We start from the raw sequence: 20347 nt of genomic DNA, 5'->3' as shown, positions 1-20347 counted from the left end.
AAAGGTTTAAGTATGGAGACAAAGAAAGGATCAAGGGACAGCATAGTCCTCCCAACCCTGACTTATGCGGCTGAAAAATGGACATGAAATGAGTCACAGAGGTCAAGAATCCAGGCTATGGAAACGAACTATTTCAGAGGAGCATGTGGTATGACTTGATGAAATGAGGCGGGTGCATGAGAGATGTGGTATGGCAGATAATACGAAGGGAATGAATTGTAAAGTGGTAGAGTGGGTACAATGTAATACTCTGAGGTGGTTTGGGCATGTGGAAAGAATACATGATGGGGAGTTTACAGGGAGAGTGTATGATAGTACAAATAAAAGGACTGGTGTGAAAGAAAGACCACCTGCGACATGGGGAAATAAAAAGAAAGAGTACTGGAGGGAGAACAATGGTAGATGAATGCGTAAAATGGTGTATGCACCTTCCTGTTGACCTCCTGCTGCTTTCTCTTATACTTCTCCCATTCATTTGCACTTCTTCCTTGTAGGTACCATCCAAATGCCCCTTTTCTCTTTCACTAACAACTTTACTTCTTCATCCCACTACTCATTACTCTTTCTAATCTGCCCACATCCTACCTTTTGCATGCCACATGCATCTCTTGCACATGCCATCATTGCTTCCCTAAATACATCCCATTCTTAACCCACTCCCCTCACTTCATTTGCTTTCACCTTTCTACTATTCTACACTCATTGTTTCCTGGTACTTCTTCACACAAGTCTCCTTTCCAAGCTCACTTATATATATTTATAGTGTTTATGAAATGGTCTTGATTAGGTCCTCAATTGCCTATGCTGTCTACAGTACCTTAGGAAAATTGTAGTTAGATCTAAATCTAATATATTGTTGCCACCAGTAGGTTTCTCAATTGACTGGATTAGGGCACTAACAAACAAATTTAAGTAGTGTGTGTGCCATAAGCTGCTTGAAAGGAATTCCCACAACTTAGATACTAATATGTTTAAATCTCCTAATATGATAGAATCATGTTCATTACAAGTATCTGCTACTCGATCACATAATCTTTCATTAACCTCTTATGTCTGTGTGGGGGTTTCATAAACTAGTCATATTGTTATTTTCTTATGCAGCATATCATTAATTTCTACAAAAATGAAGTTAATATCATCAATGGCTGCAACATTTTTCATTACATGATTAAGATTAGCTTTATCAAAGAGCAAGATCCCCCCACTGCCTACTTAATTTCTTCTATCACAATAAAACAATGAGTAGCCTGGAACTGCATATTCAGTATGCACATCTTGTGCTGATTAGCTGAAAGTGAACCCTGTTAATTGTGCACAGGTTTTGCTTATGTGAGCACATACCAAAAAGGATGAGCAATGCAGAGCTTACACACCACTTATATGAGGGTGAAAAAGAAAAGGTTCTAAACCTAATATTCCCAAGGAATACCTCATGCTTGCAAGACAAGAAGAAAAGAGAAAAAGTGACTTATAAAGAACACTTTTGCATAATCTGAAGTTTGTATCACTATTTGAAAAAAGTTTCAGTTATCTGCCTGGATATATTAAACAAATCAAAGGAAACAGTTTTTTAGATCAAACACATCCAATGTGGAAAGTAAAGATGGAATATGATACAATTCTTTATTCACTTACATCTCTTCTCATATGTGGTCTAATTTTGCTGTTGATCCAGTTCAGATAATCACTGCGAATGTCGATCTTTTCAGCAATTGCAGGGATATAAAAATCCTCATAGGACAGTCTAGCTGCCTTCATTCCATCCTTAAAGTTTTCTCCATGGATGAGAGCAAGCATCTTTAAGGATGAAGTCAGCACTCGTCTATCCATCTGTGGATAATATAGGTAAAGCAAAAGTTTCAACTGAGACTTCAGTTTAAGAACATGCTTCTTCTAATTCTATGCTGTAAAAGCTCAAACCACATTTTACATAAATCAGTCACACATACTTTACTGGGGAAGTTTGAATATAATGGTAAGTTGAGAATATCATGCACTTTAGGGGGCCTCATTTTTTAAGAGAATTTGGAAATTAATATCTAGAAGAAATGGAGACCTATACATTTTTAGGATATTGACTCATCCACATACTGCTTCATTTTGTAGTTCTAGTTTTAATCATTTTAAAATATGAATTCAAAATCATTACAAATAACTTCCAAAAGAAGGAACAGAGAAGGGGGCCAGGTGAGGATATTCCCTCAAAGGTCCAGTCCTCTGTTCTTAACGCTATCTCGCTAACGCAGGGGAGATGGCGAATAGTATGAAAGAAAAGTAACACAAATTTCTAAAACAGAGAGGGTAAAAGCCTAACTTATATATGCTAGGATGGTTTAAAAAAAAATAGAATCTGCTGGAATGGATAACTTGCACAGCATAGTTGGAATTAAGAGGATAGACGGGTTGGATATGTCATATTAAAAATTCAATGTAAAAGCACATGGATGATGGTTTGGATATGTGTCGTGTTAACAATTCAATGTAAAAGCACATGGATGAAAGTCTTTTAGGATGGTATATCTATAAAGAATGCATGGCATATGACAGGCTGATTAAGAACACATATAGTAATACATGCAAAGATAAAAGGAAGAGAGTTAAACTGCAGAAGAGATAAAGTTACAGAACTAACTATGAATAGGGATGCTTCATGTGAAAATTATAAAGGAATAACTTGGATTTGGATGCAATCAGAGCATGTGAATGGAAAACTTGGTCTCTTGACAAATGGACTTAATGTGCAAAGTGAAAACGTAAGAAGCAGTTATATAGAGAGGAAGTCCATGCTTCAGTTTAATACGACGGGCATAGGGAAAAGGATATGTACAAGTGATTTCCAATGCAGTACTTATTTGATCCATCCCATGGAACTAGGAATGGTTTAAAAAATAAGTATATATATGTAACAGGATGGAACAAGCCAGGAGATAAGGAGCTTGTGTGTGCACACACTGTGTAAACATTAGGCTGACCCTAGTGGGGCCTTTTTCACCAGGATTATGAACCATCAGAGCACGTGGTCATCCCAAGCCTAACTCACGAATCAAGAGATTACTGATTAAGGATATTCTGGTAAAACTGTTTAGTTTGTAGTGAAAAAAAATGAAAGTGACAAGAAATTTAAAAAAGAAAATGTATCATGTGGAAAAATGAAAAAGTGAATTGGTGAAGCAATTAACCTAGGAAACTGAAATAATTGCCTTGGTATTTTAATAAATAGCATCCTACATTATGCAGAACAGAAACGAGGGGGTCAGAGAGAATTTGGCCACCATAAAGACAGTCTGCCCAGTCCGGAAGGCATAACACCTCCCAGGCAACAGTTGGGATCGAACAACAGTAGGGACAAAGCAAGAGTGATGGTAGGACAATAGTTGGGGCCAAGTGCCAGCATGGGCCTACAGAAAATCTTACCAGTGTGTGGATGGAAACAATGAACTATATTAAAAATGTACACCGTGCACATCACCCTGCATATGAATAGAGTATGCACAGGCCGACTTGACCTGGGGAACGTAGGTCGTTGCTTAGCAAGGTCTGCCACACATCCAGATCTCTATGCACACCCAGGCCAAATTGACCGGAAGGCCATGTGTAACCAGTTGATGCTCCCTTAAGTGAACTTTTACCACCAGAAAATAAGCAAAGCTGCTAGTCTGTACTAGGATGTGTGGCAGGAATTACAGTATACTGCTTGTTTTGATATTTAAGAGCATACACGGTAGGAATTACAGTATACTGCTTGTTTTGATATTTAAGAGCATTAACTAAATTTTCCCTTAAACTTGTGAATTAGGGTGTTTTAGTAATTATTAACAGGTGTGTTATGATGCATGTAGGGTTGAGGGGCCTGGGAAGTGAGTCAGTAGCTGTTTACTAATGACAAAATATTAGTGGTAGATTCATGCAAGAAACTCCAAAAGTTAGATTTAGCAGGGAAGAGGGACAGGTTAGTTGGGGTGTGACTCTGAATGGACAAAATATGGAGTAAGTGAAGTGTTGTAAATATATGGAAGTGGACAAAGCAGCAAAAGGAACAATGGAAAGGGAAGCAAGTCATAGGATGTGTGAGTTCTTTCAACTCTGAGGAATGTGTGGAAAAAGAGACCATTATCCGAGTGAGAAAATGGGTATGTTTGAAAGGATGTGAGGCATGGGCTATAGATGAAGATATGCATAGGAAGCTGGAAGTGTTGGAAATGAAATATCTGAGGAAAACATGGTGTATGGTGGTATACAAGGGGCAACATGCTGTCAGTGGGCTGAACCAGGGCACAAGGAGGCTGGAGAAAACCATGAAAAGGTCTGTAGGACTTAATTGTGGATAGGGGACTGTGGTTTCAGAGCATTATACATGACAGATAAGAAATGGATGTGAGTATGTAGGGCCTTTCTTTGTCTGTTCTTTGTGCTACCTTGCTAACATAGGAAACAAAGTATTAAAGAAATGAAATAAAAAATTACTGGTTATGATAAAATCCAAAGGATAAGTTCCTGGAGTATATGAGGTAGCCAGAGGAAACCATGGAAAGATTTGTGGGGCCTGGTTGTGGTTTTGGTGCTTTACACATGAATAAAATCCAAAGGATATGATACTGCAGAAGCATATGAGGCAGCTGGGGTACACCAAGGAAAGGTCTGTGGGGCCTATTTGTAGATAGAGGGCTGTGGTTTTTGTGCATTAAATATGAAAAATAAAGAATGGATGAATGAGGCCTTTCTTCGAATGTTCTTGGGCTACTATGCTAACACAAGAAACAATTGTGATAGAGAAGAAATAAATCATTAATAGTTACATAAAATCCAAAGCATATGTTCCTGCAGGAGCAGGAAGAAGCAGGCTCCTTTGGAGCAGAACACTAAACAAATACCCTCCTAACCCAGTCTTAAACTCCACCAGACATACATCCAACTGAAACTACACTCCCGATGTATGTATAAATTATACTTAAATCTCTTCATTTCAGACATAAACCATCTCTACAGTATTACAAATACCAGATAAATATTTAGTAAGACCCTTCATGCCCAAGATGCAACTTCCATACAGACAACACGGAACTCTTAATCCTTAATTATCCTCCACTCACCTCATCAAATCAAATATACGCACATCACCACACTTCTTGAACTATGATCCTACCCAGTGGATTGGCCAGCTTCCTGAGCATTGCTGGAGCCCTAGGGATGGCGTTTCTCAGGTGGGGAGTCAAGTAAGTAATAAAATCCCGGTTTAATGAAATGCAATACAATGGAACGATGTATGAGAGACTTTGTTTAGAAGCAAGACTCGTAGAGAAAAATCCTTTGAAGTACATGGATGGACTTCTTTTTCTATTTGAACATGAATTTGTGCCTTAAGATGCCTTTTGAAATGCTAAATATATCTCATATATGACAGCATAAAATAAAATGAAGTTGTGAGAAGGATGTGGTGTGAAGAAATCAATAACACATAAGGATGAAAGTTTCTTAGGAAGATAATGTCACATACAACATGTGGCATATAAAAAACTGGACAAGGGTTAAGGATGTGAAGAAAAAACCAAGGAGTACGAGAGATGTTCTGCAGGTTCTTTGTACGTACCTGATCCATGCCACAGAATTCAGGGATGGAGAAATAATGAGAGGTACATGCAGAGGAGGTAGAAGGGATGGATACAAACACAGATTACATGATCAGAGCTAGATATATTTTTAAGATGAAGCTGAAAGACTTGGTACTAAGTGTGGTGGAAGTGTTCTAAGTCTACAAGATATAAGAATGGAGACTTTAGTATCACTTTACAAGCAAACCTACGCTGCACATTAAGTAAGAAGTGTTTATATTTGCATGAATATGTTTCACTTCTGTGTATCAAAAACAATCACAGAGGTCAAGATTCCAGGCTTTGGAAATCACTTATTTGAGAGAGACATGCGGTATTACTAGATGAAATTAAGAAAGTAATGACAGGGTGTATGAGAGATTTGGTAGGGCAGGGAATGTAAAGGTAGAGGTAGACTGGGTGAAACTTGATACTTTTAGGTAATTTGGGCATTTGGAAAGAATGCAAGATGGGGAGTTTACAAGAAGAGTGTATGATAGTTTGATTAAAGGGGTTGGCGTAGGAGGAAGACCACCTGCAACATGGGGAAATAAAGTGGAAAAGTATTGGAGGAGGGAAGGATAAATGGAATGGTGTATACATGGGAGGCATGTAAGGACAGATAAGTGGAGACTTTTGCTATGGCCACCTCCTTTATGGGAGTTCCTGGAGGGAATGGGCATCGGTTAAACAGATGGGTGCTTCATTTTAAGACATAAGATAGGTTGACGATGAAAATGAGTAAACAGAGGTTGTAAACACCTGATCCACTCCATTAAATAGAAATACAATAAAAGTAATGATGACAAATGGATTTTTTGTTCATGCTATTCCTTTTCCATCTTAGTAAGGGAGTGCCAGGAACAGACAAAGAAAGGCCACATCCGCTCTCATCCCTTCTCTTGCTGGCATTTGTAATGCACTGAAACTACAGTTTTCTATCCACAACTAGGCCCCACAGACCTTTCCATGCTTTACCCCAGACTCTTCACATACCCTTGTTCACATGGTTCTGCCAATGACAGCTCATCAACCCCAATATTCTATTTTGTGCATGCCTTTTACCCTCCTGCATGTTCAGGCCCCAATTGCTCAAAATCATTTTCACTCCATCCTTCCATCTCCAATTTGGTCTCCCCATTCTCCTTGCTTCCTCCACTTTTTATGCATATATCCTCTTTATCAACCTTTCCTCATTCATTCTCTCCTTACATCCAAACAATTTCAGCACAACCACTTCAGTTCTCTTCAACCACAGTCTTTTTATTACCACACATCTCTTTCCCTCTCATTACTTACTCAATCAAACTGCCTCACACCACATACTGTCCTCAAACATTTCATTTCCAAAACATCCATCATTATCGTCACAGCTTTATCTATAGCCCATGCTTCCCATCTATAAAATATTGTTGAGAATATTATGCCCTCAAGCATAACCATTTTTGGCCTCCCAGATAATGTTCTCTCTTTCCACACATTCTTCAGCACTCCAAGAACCTTTGCCCCCTCACCCACCCTTTGACTCACTTCCACATCACTTCCTCCAAGTTTTCTCCACTCAAACTAATACCCCTAACAAACCTGTCCCTCAACCCTGCTGAACATATTAATCTTGCTTTTATATTCATTTATTTATTTTGCTTTGTCGCTGTCTCCCGCGTTTGTGAGGTAGCGCAAGGGAACAGACGAAAGAAATGGCCCAACCCACCCCCATACACATGTATATATATACACGTCCACACACGCAAATGTACATACCTATACATCGCAATGTACACATATATATACACACACAGACATATACATATATACACATGTACATAATTCATACTGTCTGCCTTTATTTATTCCCATCGCCACCTCACCACACATGGAATAGCATCCCCCTCCCCCCTCATGTGTGCGAGGTAGCGGTAGGAAAAGACAACAAAGGCCCCATTCGTTCACACTCAGTCTCTAGCTGTCATGTAATAATGCCCGAAACCACAGCTCCCTTTCCACATCCAGGCCCCACACAACTTTCCATAGTTTACCCCAGACGCTTCACATGCCCTGATTCAATCCACTGACAGCACGTCAACCCCGGTATACCACATCGTTCCAATTCACTCTATTCCTTGCACGCCTTTCACCCTCCTGCATGTTCAGGCCCCAATCGCTCAAAATCTTTTTCACTCCATCTTTCCACCTCCAATTTGGTCTCCCACTTCTCCTCGTTCCCTCCACCTCCGACACATATATTCTCTTGGTCAATCTTTCCTCACTCATTCTCTCCATGTGCCCAAACCATTTCAAAACACCCTCTTCTGCTCTCTCAACCACGCTCTTTTTATTTCCACACATCTCTCTTACCCTTACATTACTTACTCGATCAAACCACCTCACACCACATATTGTCCTCAAACATCTCATTTCCAGCACATCCACCCTCCTGCGCACAACTCTATCCATAGCCCATGCCTCGCAACCATACAACATTGTTGGAACCACTATTCCTTCAAACATAGCCATTTTTGCTTTCCGAGATAATGTTCTCGACTTCCAAACATTCTTCAAGGCTCCCAGGATTTTCGCCCTCTCCCCCACCCTTTTATTCACATTTACTCTCAACTCCCTCGATTCACACACTCTTCCAAACTCAGTCACCAACTTCTGCAGTTTCTCACTCAAATCTGCCTCCAGTGGTGTATCATCAAACATTTGACTCACTTCCCAGGCCCTTTCATCCCCAGCAGACTGCATATTTGCCCCCTCTCTCCAAGACCTTCACGTTTACCTCCCTCCATCCAATCCAAAAACAAACTGAACAACCAAGGTGACATCACACACCCTAGCTACATATCTGCCTTCACACAGAACCATTTATTCTCCTTTCTTCCTACTTGTATGCATGCCCTACACCCTTGATAAAAACTTCTCGATGCTTCTTGCAGTTTTCTTCCCATATTGTATATTCTTAAGACCTTCCCACAAGGCATCACTGTCATCCGTATATGCTTTCTCCAGATCTACAAATACTACATAAAAAATGATTCTCTAAATATTTTTCACACACATTCTTTAAAACAAACAAATGATCCACACATCGTGGACCACTAATGAAAACACACTGCTCCTCACCAGTCTGATGCTCTTTAAATCCCTTCACCCACTCAATCAATACCCTCACATACAACTTACCAAGTACACTCAACCAACTTAAACCTCTGTAGTTTGAATAGTTTGAACACACACCTTCCCATTACCTTTACATAATGTCATCATACATGCATTCCTACCTTTTGCATACCACATGCATCCCTCACACATGCCGACACTGCTTCCTTAAATACTTCCTAATCCTCACCCACTCTCTTTGCTTCACTTATTCTCTCCTTTTTGCCATTCTTTATTCTATCTCTCCTGATGTTTCTTCATACAAGTCTCCTTTCCAAGCTCACTTACTCTTACCACGCTCTTCTCACCGACATTGTTTCCTCTTTTCCAAAGTCCTTCACAAGATAGTGATCAAACATCTCACTACCTGCTCCTCTCAGTACATTTACATCCAAAAGTCTCTCTCTTACATGCCCATCAATTAATATGGAATCAAATAATGCCCAATGACCATCTCTCCTACTCATATATGAATACTTGTGTATGACCCTCTTAAACCAGATATTCCCAGTCACCAGTCCTTTTTCAGCACACAACTCCAACTCCATGACACCCATGAACATATGAGATGTCTGTACACACTAACCTCAGATGACGACTGTTTGGCATTGTTGAGTATCTGAACAACCACAGCCTTGTAAATAGTCAGGAGACGCATGACAAAATCCCTTGGTAAATTTTTCATCCAAGCCTCTGCAAAGGTATATCAATGTGTTACACCATTGTTTTTCCTTGATCAAATCAGAACATTCATCTGCACATTAATTCTCAAATTTTCACAATGCCTTAGGTAGTTGTTACAGCATGAGCTCCTTATCAAAAAATCTGAAGGCATCACAACAAACAGAAACACAATAAAACAATTGTAAGCCTGTTATGATCATATTTGCAAAGTAAAAATAAGATAGAAGATTATATGAAGACCTATGAAAAATGGTATAAAGGAGAAAGGAATACCTAGAGAGATGGAGACATTCAGGAGGTGAACTGGTGAATGGCGAGGGCTGGTTCATCATCAGAATGAGGTTACTGTTCCCATTCTACCCAGCACTACATCCATACAATGTGCATAATTGAGAATGGTTTACCTTGCAACCTCATGCAAAGTGAATCTTTGCTAATGATATGCACTGGAAGAAAGTTGTGTGTGGACAGAAAGATGTACAGTAACTTCATTCTCACCTGAATCAACCAAGTCTACAGATTGAATTATCTAAAAAACATTGAGATGATTTAAAAAACACTGAAGTCACAGGTGACGTCATTTTTACAGTACACATAAGGTGAAGATCCATACAAATCAACTGAAAATGTGTGCATTTGGTCCCTCCCTTTGAAAGTGGATGAAATAAAAAGCTAAAGGATACAGAACTTAATATAAAAAGGAATCTGATCAGAAAATGATTGTTCAGAATTACTTGGGAGAAAGGAATATCAGTCATGAGGGAAAATAATGCCCTTAACACTAAGGAATATTAAACAGAAGAAAAATGAAATCAGGAGGACAAGTTTTCAGAATACTGACCAATTAAAAAGAGACAAGTTAATTTTCCATCAACGAATTATCAACATCCTCACACACCATGATGCATCTGTCATGTCAGTGTCTAGTATCATCCAGTTGGTACCTGATGCAAGTCATCATTTAAATGAACTTTAGAATTCCAGTTTATATATAAATTCTGAAGTCATTCCCTGATGCTTGCTCTCCCATGGTAATCCAACTTATTGACATATATGGCAACTCTATGGAGTCTGCACCATAAGTACATCAGTTACCTCCCAGCAATCACGGTAGAAGGCACTGTGCACTATTTCTTTAAAAAATTTACTTAATCCTCCTTAAACACTCTTGATCTCTGTTGTGGAATAATACTGACCTGAAAACTGTAAAGAGTTCATTGGTGTATCTTATAGTATTTTACTAGTTTAACTTCTAACCATCATTAGTATGTGAACTGGTGTTGTGTTTCACAATAAATGCCCTTGTGTATATGATAAGCATCTGATTCCTCTGTAAAAGTAATGCGAAAAGTTAAAAAGTATTGTTAAAAAAGTGTGTATTGTTATATTTCAGGATATGTAGGCTCTTATAACATGACACACCACATTTTTTTCAATCCAGTAACAATGCCCTGCTATATGCATGCATATGACCAGCTCCTGGTCATTGCTTTGGATGATGATAAATCCAACTCTGAGGATGACATTGATGACCCTGAGTCTGGTGGCAGCAGTTATATGCTCATGTCCATTGCTTTGCCTAGAGATGGAGGCACAGACAGACAGGCAACACTCTGGAACAAGACTTTCCCTTTGCTGTCTCTCCTCCCCAGTCATGGCCAAGTAGTGTTCAGCAACTGCAAATGGTGCAACCTCTGTTCCTCCCTAAATCATCACCTCTGCCCAACCTAATACACAATGTGCAACTCCCACAAGCCTATAACATCAAAAGAGAGAGTAAGTTTGTTAAAAAACAGTTTTATTGTTTTGGTAAAATATTATAAAGATTATATTATTGTATACTTCCAGTACATAGAATAACAGCACACTAGATAAGTACGCAAGGATGGATTTATTTTTCTAAAATTGCTTACAGCCAAACTGTACCTGCTAACGGAATTATAATACTTAGGTACATATACTGACTATTGGAATGTGAAAAAGTGAAAATTATAAAGTAAGGAAAAGCAAACCCTAAAAAGAACATGAAAAACTTTGAAAATTTTTCATCATTCTGTTTCTTTCAGTTTATCAGCCTTAATATTACTCATATCCAGTTCTAAATTTCACCAATATAAAGCTTAAAAACAACATTGTGCTTACTTGTTTTTTGTTGGCAAAAACACAAGATTGTATTGAAAGTTATTTAAAACTAAGACGACCACATCACCAACATTATTTCTTTTTCTTTTGTATTTTGTTTTTCTCTGGTTTTATGTGAGAGCAACCAATTTTACATAGAATGTAGTTGGTTTCATACAAAATATTTAATTGGTTGTTGAAAAATCTATCTAAAGAAAAAAAAAGTCACAGCTCTTCTGTGCCAGGTCACAAGTAACCCCATGAGTTGGAGAGGGGCATAATGTTATTAATAAGGTGTGCGAAAGTGTTATATGATAAAGACTAAGTGATGAGAGTGTGGCTATATTCAGAATATGTTTGGTATATTAAGTGCATACATCCTGTAAGTTCATTTAAAAAGGCTTCATACAATACAAGAGCAAGTGAAAGGAGAAAGTTGAGAGTGTATGTGAATAAAAGCAAGATTATTAGGTTCAGCAGGGTTCAGGGACAGGTTAGTTGGGGTGTGAGGTTTTAGATATCTGGGAGTGGACATGGCAAGGGAGGCAAGTCACAGGGTGGGGGAGGAGGTGAAGTTCTGGGAGCACTGAAGAATGTGTGAAAAGAGAAAATGTTATCTGAGAGAGCAAAAATGGGTATGTCTGAAGGAATAGTAGTCCCAACAATATCATATGGTTGCAAGACATGGGTTATAGATAAAGCTGTATGGAGGAGGGTGAATGTGTTGGAAATTAAATGTATGAGGACAACATGGGGTAAGAGAGATGTGTGGTAATAAAAAGAGTGAGGTAGAGAGACAAAAGAGAGCTAAAATGGTCTGGACATATAGAGAGAATGAGTGAGGAAAGGTTGACATAGAGGATAAATGTGTCAGAAGTGGAGGGAACAAGGAGAAGTGGGAGACCAAATTGGAGATGGAAGGATGCAGTGAAAAAGATTTTGAGCAATTGGGGCCTGAACATGCAGGAGGGTGAAAGGTGTGCAAGGGATAGAGTGAACTGAAGCAGTGTGGTATGCTAGGGTCTATGTCCCTTCAATGGACTGAACCAAGGCATGTGAAGCATCCAGGGTAAACCATAGAAAGATCTGTGTTGCCTGGATGTGGATAGGGAGCTGTGCTTTCGGTGCATTACAAATGATTGTTAAAGATCTGGCGTATATGTCTTTTAACTTCCATGTGGTTGAGGCAGCCAGGCACCCTATGTACGAGAATAGTTTCAAACAATTTTCTAATGAGGTAATGGTGTATTTGCAAGTTAATACACATATACTTAAAAAGTCATACAATGCAGTTAGCAGCTAAGAATTCCCAATGTACTTGATATATTGAATAATCTTGGTAATGCACTTTCCTTAGTAACTACTGTCAACAGACTGGCTCTTAAATGAAAGTTACCATTTATGTTGTGCGTGTATGATGGTGTTTACAGATGAGGAGCTGGGTTAAACTTCAACAGTGCATATCATTCTGTCAATAGCTTTGCTCAATCCCATAGGCTTCTGTTACAATGTCCCCATCTGTCTGTCTGTCCCAATGAATCATCATGTTTAGAGTCCACAAAGCAGCCCCAGAAACTGCTCCTTTGTGTGTGTGTGAAATTACCTATATATACTGTATAGGGATGGAGTATTACATTCTTGAGGCCCCATCTCTTAAAAAAATATTATCATAGATCTTCTCTAATTTCTGCATGCTGTGAGCACTAACCATGTTTTAAGTCATTTTATTCCATTCAACTACCACTCCTAAACTATGAAAGTAATTTCTTTCATCTTTTTCATCAAGTTTCCTATTTAATTTTGTGTAATGTCCTTCAGACGTTGCTTTATCCCTACATCATTCAAAGAACTGCCCACTGTCAGTCATCAGTATGTCTTAAGAACTTAAAGGTTAATATGATGTCAGCCCTCTCTCTTCTATCTTCCAAGACAGGCAAATGAAAAGCCTCTAGCCTCTCCCTTTAATTCAGCTCTCTTGATTTTGGTGCCATTTTTGTTACTCAGTCTGGAACTTCGCTATCAGCTTCTTTAGGAGTGATGTATGATGTGAACAGGTGACCAATTCCTTATCCATGAACCAGAATGCTATTATAATATTTGCAAGCAGAGAGTTGGCTTCCTAAACTTTTCTCCTATAGTGTGACTCTATAACACATTGGAGAAAAAGATGACTCCCGAATCTTACTAACACAGATTAATGCAGCTTGTTTCTTGCTTGATTGCATTTAGTGAGTCAAGCAGATTCTTATAAAAACACCTCAGATATCTTCTTAGAATGCCTATTCATTCTAATACTTCTTAAACACACAAACTCAGCAATTTCCTCATTGTCATTCTTATTTATCTTCAATACCATCATAAATCTGCTCCAACCTAACATAAAATCACTCTGTAATCAATTCCTATCTATTTTTCCTTTATACACTGAACATTACCATGCATAATACTGTGAAGTCAGGGAATATGGAAAACATGCCCCAATAAAATGATGAACTACTGCAAACTCATTACCACACAAAGAAACAGGTTATCACTAATAACGATGTTCACTTTTGAAGCATGAAATAGTGGTTGGGGCAATGTACGTTTGAAGGGCTGCTGAGGCACTCGACATAATGCGTCTGCATATAAAGGTACTTAACTATACATCAAACAGTGACAGAAAACTGAACTCCAACATAAAATTTAACCAAGGTGTTGATATACACAAAACAGATGTGGGTGTGAATACCTAGGATAGTGGGATAGCTCTTATACTTAGTGGAAGTAAATCTAAAATACTTTATTCCACTCAGAGAAAATTATCTTACAGTCACCACTTTTTACATTTTCTTTAATTATCTTCACCATAACACTCATCAAATTTTCTCATGCCTCTTTCTTTCCATGGTCATTTTAACCATAACTTTTCATACAATTCACTTATTTGTATGTAAAAAACAGTCATAATCTTTTAAAGATGAAAACAGGTTACAGTCCTTCAGTCAATGCTAACATCTACATGTTTTCCCCGTAAAACCTCAACCAAAACTATAACAATAATATCTCCAACACCTACTGAAGTTTACAGCAAAGTCTTTCTGCATCTTCAGGACAGCCTCTGCATACGGCATTTGCAACTTGCACATGTGTCGCGCATCTAAGAAGTCCTTAAAAAGTGGAAGAAGAATGTAACATCGGAGACCCTCCAGAGTTCTGGGATGACTCGGTAGTTGCTGTACAATACTCTGCATGCTAGCTTGTATCTGCAAATATAACACAAGTTTACAATCAATATAAAGCATGACTTTCCTTCTAAATACAGTATTTAACAGCAAATAATTAAACCACAGAAAAACAAAATGTATGAATGTGTATATGTCTATGTATATATATGCATGTATTCGTTGTAATGTATAGGTATGTATATGTGCGTGTGTGGGCATTTATGTATATACATGTGTATGTGGGTGGGTTGGGTCATTCTTTTGTCTGTTACTTGCGCTACCTCGCTAACGCGGGAGACTGCGACAAAGTATAATAAAATAAAAAACAAAATCTTTTTTTTTTTTTTTCATACTATTCGCCATTTCCCGCAATAGCGAGGTAGCGTTAAGAACAGAGGACTGGGACTTTGAGGGAATATCCTCACCTGGCCCCCTTCTCTGTTCCATCTTTTGGAAAAAAAAAAAAAAAAAAAACGAGAGGGGAGGATTTCCAGCCCCCCGCTCCCTTCCCTTTTAGTCGCCTTCTACGACACGCAGGGAATACGTGGGAAGTATTCTTTCTCCCCTATCCCCAGGGATAAACCTCTAGCACTACTGGAGGCAATAAGGTAATGTACTCGTAGCTTTTTATTTATACAGATGTCTGGCCTTATTCCACATTAATTAGCTTACTGTTTGTTCCTCAATGAATGTCAATGGTGGAATCACTTATGAAGGTTAGGAAAAAAGGGATTAATCATTAGTAAAATTAAGTGCAATACTTCTAGAAATCAACAGAACCTTGTCCTAACAATAGGTGAAACACTTCTAGAAATAAACAGAACTTCTGGATACCTAACCTAACAACCTTTAGCAGCCAAAGCTTACCTAAATTTTCAATGTTATATTTGAAAATAACAATATTAACATCTTTTGCTGCTTTTGTCTCACCACTGATGACTGGAGATGACACATTACTTGCTCATCACAAGGAAGAGGGCTATAAGGTGTATATAGCAGTACGAAGAGGTACCTCCTCCCTCCACACACATTCCCCACTTGATAAAAAGTAGAACAGTGACAGTGCAATATGTACAGAGAGTGACTTTTTCACTCGTGAGGCTCCATCTCTTGAACATTCTCTACAATCGTATATTTTCTTGAAAGCTCTGTATGCAGTCTATGTTTACTTTGTCTTCATTCATTTTGTTCCATTCATCTATCATTCTTACACTATGAAAGTACTTCTTCACATTTTTTTTTTGCAAGTTTCTTGCTTAATTTCATGTTGTCCTCTGACTGTTCTCTCCCAATATCTCTTGAAGGACTATTCACTGTCTACATCACCAGTCTGTTTCAAAAACTTAAAGGTTGTGATCAGGTCATCCCTCATTCTTATCACTTCCAAGTCAAGCAAATCTTAAGCCTCTAGCCTTTCCCTGTAACTCGGCTATGTTAATACTGATACCATCTTCATTTCTTTGTTGCTCTCCTCTGGATCATCTCTATAAATTCTTTGTGTTTCTTGAAATGTGGTGACCAAACTTGAGAACCATATTCTAATTTTGGTCTTGTGTGTGAACAACTTGTTGAATAATTTCTCATCCATGAACTTGAATGCTTTTCTATTATCTGCTTGCAAGCAGTTGATCTCCTTAACCATTCTCCTCAGGTGGGACTCTGGCAGCAGGTTAAGGATAAAATTAACTTCCAAATTTTTCTCACACACCAATTCCTGCTTCTTGCTTCCTACTTAATGACAGTTATATTGAGAGGCCTTCTTTCACTGTTGCCCATCCTCTTTACTTAACATTTACTTGAGTTGAACTTCATCAGCCAAATATCAAGCTTTGGAGTTTAAGGTCCCCTTGTAAGGTGATGCAGTCCTCTGTGTTTTCACTCCCCTTTGCATCACTTGCAAACATATTCAGATGGGATAGTCATTCACATAGATCAAGAAGAATGACAGTCTCAAAGCAAAACCCAACAGCACTCCATTGCTGACCTTCACTCTCTTTGAGAAAGCCCTTATTTTATGTATTTTTCTTCTCATCTAATAAGGTAATCTTGTATCCATCAGAGGAGTTTCCATCTTATTCCTTCCTCGTGATACAGCTTCTTAAACAGACACCATGCAGTGCAGTGTCAACAGCTTTCTGGCAGTCCATGTATAAATGATTCACCCAGCCTTCCTTTCTGTCTATGATATGAACCCTTCCCCTAAAACTGTTGTTTCTCACTTAGGTAATTTCTCCTCTGCAGAAAGTCATCCATTTACTTTCTGACTATCTTTCTCATAACCTTACAGACCAAACTTGAGGTAGACTGGTTTGTAGTTCAGTGCCTCTTCCCAGTCTTCTTTCTTATAGACAGGTGTGATGCTTGCCTTATTTAAATTCCTTGGCACTTTTCTTTGTACAGCAACATCTTAAATCGTACTTCAACATATATGCACACTTCAGTAAATACAGTGAAATTTCATCAGAGCTATGAGCCTTGCATGGGTCAAGACCTTTTAGTATTCTGTTAATGTCATTTTTAGATATATCGGTGTTTCTTTAAACATCCCCATTCCATCTCCCTGGTGATGGAGTTACAGTGTCTTTGTCTTCCACAGTGAAAACAGTTTTGAACTTGTTATTCACTTCCTCTTATATCCTTACTTCATCCTTTATGATTCTTCCCTTTGCCTAATAGCTGCTCTTTAACTTACGTTTACCCCTGATGAGTTCATGGAAAAGTTTTGGATTTTATCCTACCTTGTCCACAGTATTCTTTTCCACATCTTGTTCCCCCTTTCTTATTCTGCTTTACTCATTCTGTGCTTTCTTACATCCTGCATATACTGGCTAGCTGCACATCTTGAAGCCCCTTTACCTTGTAAAAACCTTTATCATACCATTCTTCCCTCTTTTTAGCATTCCCTCCTTCATTGTAAATTTTACAGAACCTCTTACCACAATACCCTAGTTCTTGTCAACTGAATACCATTTCCCACTCTATGTTAACATAGAAATTGTTGAGGTCTGTGTAGAATCCATGACTACATCTCCTCTTAAGGTCGTATCTCACCTCTGCTCTGTTAACTTTGTCTTTTACCTTATAGTTAAACCTAAGCATTACGTGATCACTTTTTCCAGTTGGTTTGTCATATACCCTTATCAATATCCATGCTAGTATATGTGAAGATAAGGGCCAGTAATGATGGTGTATCAGTTCTCATCCTAGTTTGTTCCCTGACTTGTTGGTTTAGGGAATTTTCCTGTATATACTCTACAAAAAGAATCATGCAGCATAGACTTTAAAAACTTGTGTTTCCATGTCACCATGAGAATCATAAGTCCTCCAGAGTGTCTCTTTATAATTGAATCCCCCCCATCGTCATCTCTGAGAAGACCATGTTTTACTGCTTCCTGTACCCTCCTAATTGTTCATTCACTGTTATCATATATTTGTTCTGGATCTTTGCAATTCTTGCAGGATTATATAATATCAACACCATAAATCTATAAATCTATACTTTAAATATTTATTTTCTATTATACTTAGTAGCTGTCTCCCACATTAGCAAAGTAGCAAGAGGAAATAGAGAAAAGAACGGCCCAACACACCCATATGTACATGTATATACATAAAGGCCCACACATGTACTTATACATACCTATACATTTCAACGTATACATACACAGACATAAACATATATACACATGTACATATTCATACCTGCAGCCTTCATCCATTCCCGTCATCACCTCGCTACACGTGAAATGGCAGCCCCCTCCCCCTCTGTAAGCACACAAGGTAGCACTAGGAAAAGACAACAAAGGGCACATTCGTTCACAGTCAGTCTCTAGCTGTCATGTGTAATGCACCAAAACCACAGCTCCCTTTCCACATCCTGACCCCACAAAACTTTCCATGGTTTACCCCAGACACTTCATATGCCCTGGTTCATTCCACTGACAGCATGCTGACATACTTTAAATAAAAATATATATAGAAAAAGATTTTACTTTGAGGTTGACAGAATCATGTCTGATCTGAGAAGCTCTGTCTAATCCTAGACAGGGTATATAACTCATGCAGCTTACCATCACTTTGTTTAGGAGTACATATTAAACAGTGCACCTAATTGCATCTAAAACTTTTCAGGAAATGAACCCTGCACACTATCAATCAATGGTCGTCAGCCATTCAGACTACAAAAACAAGGATTTATCAATAGAAAGGGAAAGACAAGGCAGAGGGGTGCATTAGCACACTAAATAAAAGATTGCCATAAGTTTCAAGAAATACACATAGGGAAAAGTAACTGTAAGGAAGGAGTGAATGGTAATGTTAATACCATTCAATCATAAAGAAATTTTATTATTTAGAGCAAACAGACAATGATTCCAGTGTATGAACAACCAGGATGGTACATGAAGATGGAAAAACACTGATTTCTTTGAGATGGTAAGCTACTGATATTGAGGGACTTCAATTAAAAAGAGATAGACAGAGGAACATGGATTCTCATGGTGATACGGAGTAATGGAAACAAGATTTTGGCGTGCATGTAGGAAAATTTCATATACCAAAATGAAAGAGACACATATATCATCATTACTAAATCTTATCTTAATGCAGGACAAAAGGATTGAATCAAAAAGGAGAGAGATTTGACCATTTGATGTCCATCCGAAGGCTAGCACTATCCCACATTTAGATGCTCCCATGATACCATTCTAGTCCCTACTTCTAGTATAACTCTCTCTGTATGGGGGCCTCATGCACTTAGCAAGAAAAAAAGGGGGAGGAGAAACTTAAAAGGGGAGAGGAGAGAGACACACGACAGTCTTTCTACCCATATGCCATTCACCCTGATCACTCCCAACATTACCATATAAAAATTTTCCCATACTTACAACCATCCATACATACGACCAGAAAAATATTTATATGCTCTATTTATTTTATTATACTTAATTGCCATCTTCCATGTTAGTGAGGTAGCACAAGGATGCAGATGAAAGAATGACCCTACCCGCCCACATACACATGTATATACATAAACGCCCACACATGCACATATACATATATACACATGTACAGATTCATACTAGCTGCCTTCAACCATTCCCATCACCACCCTGCCACACATGAAACAGCATCCTCCTCCTCCCCCCTTCCTCTCTCTCTCTCTCTCTCTCTCTCTCTCTCTCTCTCTCTCTCTCTCCCTGCAATGCGTGCGTGTATGCATGCAAGGTAGTGCTAGGAAAAGACAACAAAGGCCACATTTGTTCACACTCAGTCTCTAGCTGTCATGTGTTATGCACCAAAACCACAGCTCCCTTTCCACATCCAGGCCCAATAAAATTTCCATAGTTTACCCCAGACACTTCACATGCCCTCCTTCAATCCATTTACAGCACATCCACCCTAGTATACCACATCGTTCCAATTCACTCTATTCCTACACCTTTCACCCCCCTGTATCTTCAGGCCCCGATAGCTCAAAATCTGTTTCACTCCATCCTTCCACCTCTAATTTGGTCTCCCGCTTCTCCTCGTTCCCTCTACCTCTATGCTTTCATTACTTACTAGATCAAACCATCTCGCACCACATAT

The 20347-nt window shown here is 38.6% G+C and overlaps 2 protein-coding genes across 3 annotated transcripts in view; one reads left to right on the top strand and one right to left on the bottom strand.

Annotated features, from left to right (window-relative positions):
- Nucleotides 1-20347, top strand: part of LOC139754581 (regucalcin-like) — a 549227-nt gene that overhangs the window by 147243 nt on the left and 381637 nt on the right. The gene's annotated exons all lie outside the window — the stretch shown is intronic.
- Herc4 (HECT and RLD domain containing E3 ubiquitin ligase 4) overlaps nt 1-20347 on the bottom strand; it is a 163422-nt gene that overhangs the window by 66608 nt on the left and 76467 nt on the right. For both annotated transcript variants that reach the window (XM_071671972.1, XM_071671971.1), the window contains exons 12-14: nt 14611-14797; nt 9334-9440; nt 1636-1830 (exon numbers count right to left, since the gene is read on the bottom strand). In XM_071671972.1, the coding sequence (XP_071528073.1) occupies nt 1636-1830; nt 9334-9440; nt 14611-14797 (489 nt within the window). The remainder of the gene's footprint in view (nt 1-1635; nt 1831-9333; nt 9441-14610; nt 14798-20347) is intronic.

The sequence above is a fragment of the Panulirus ornatus genome, chromosome 17 (assembly GCF_036320965.1).
Source record: "Panulirus ornatus isolate Po-2019 chromosome 17, ASM3632096v1, whole genome shotgun sequence".
Taxonomy (NCBI): domain Eukaryota; kingdom Metazoa; phylum Arthropoda; class Malacostraca; order Decapoda; family Palinuridae; genus Panulirus; species Panulirus ornatus.
This window is presented reverse-complemented; position numbering and strand designations above follow the sequence as displayed.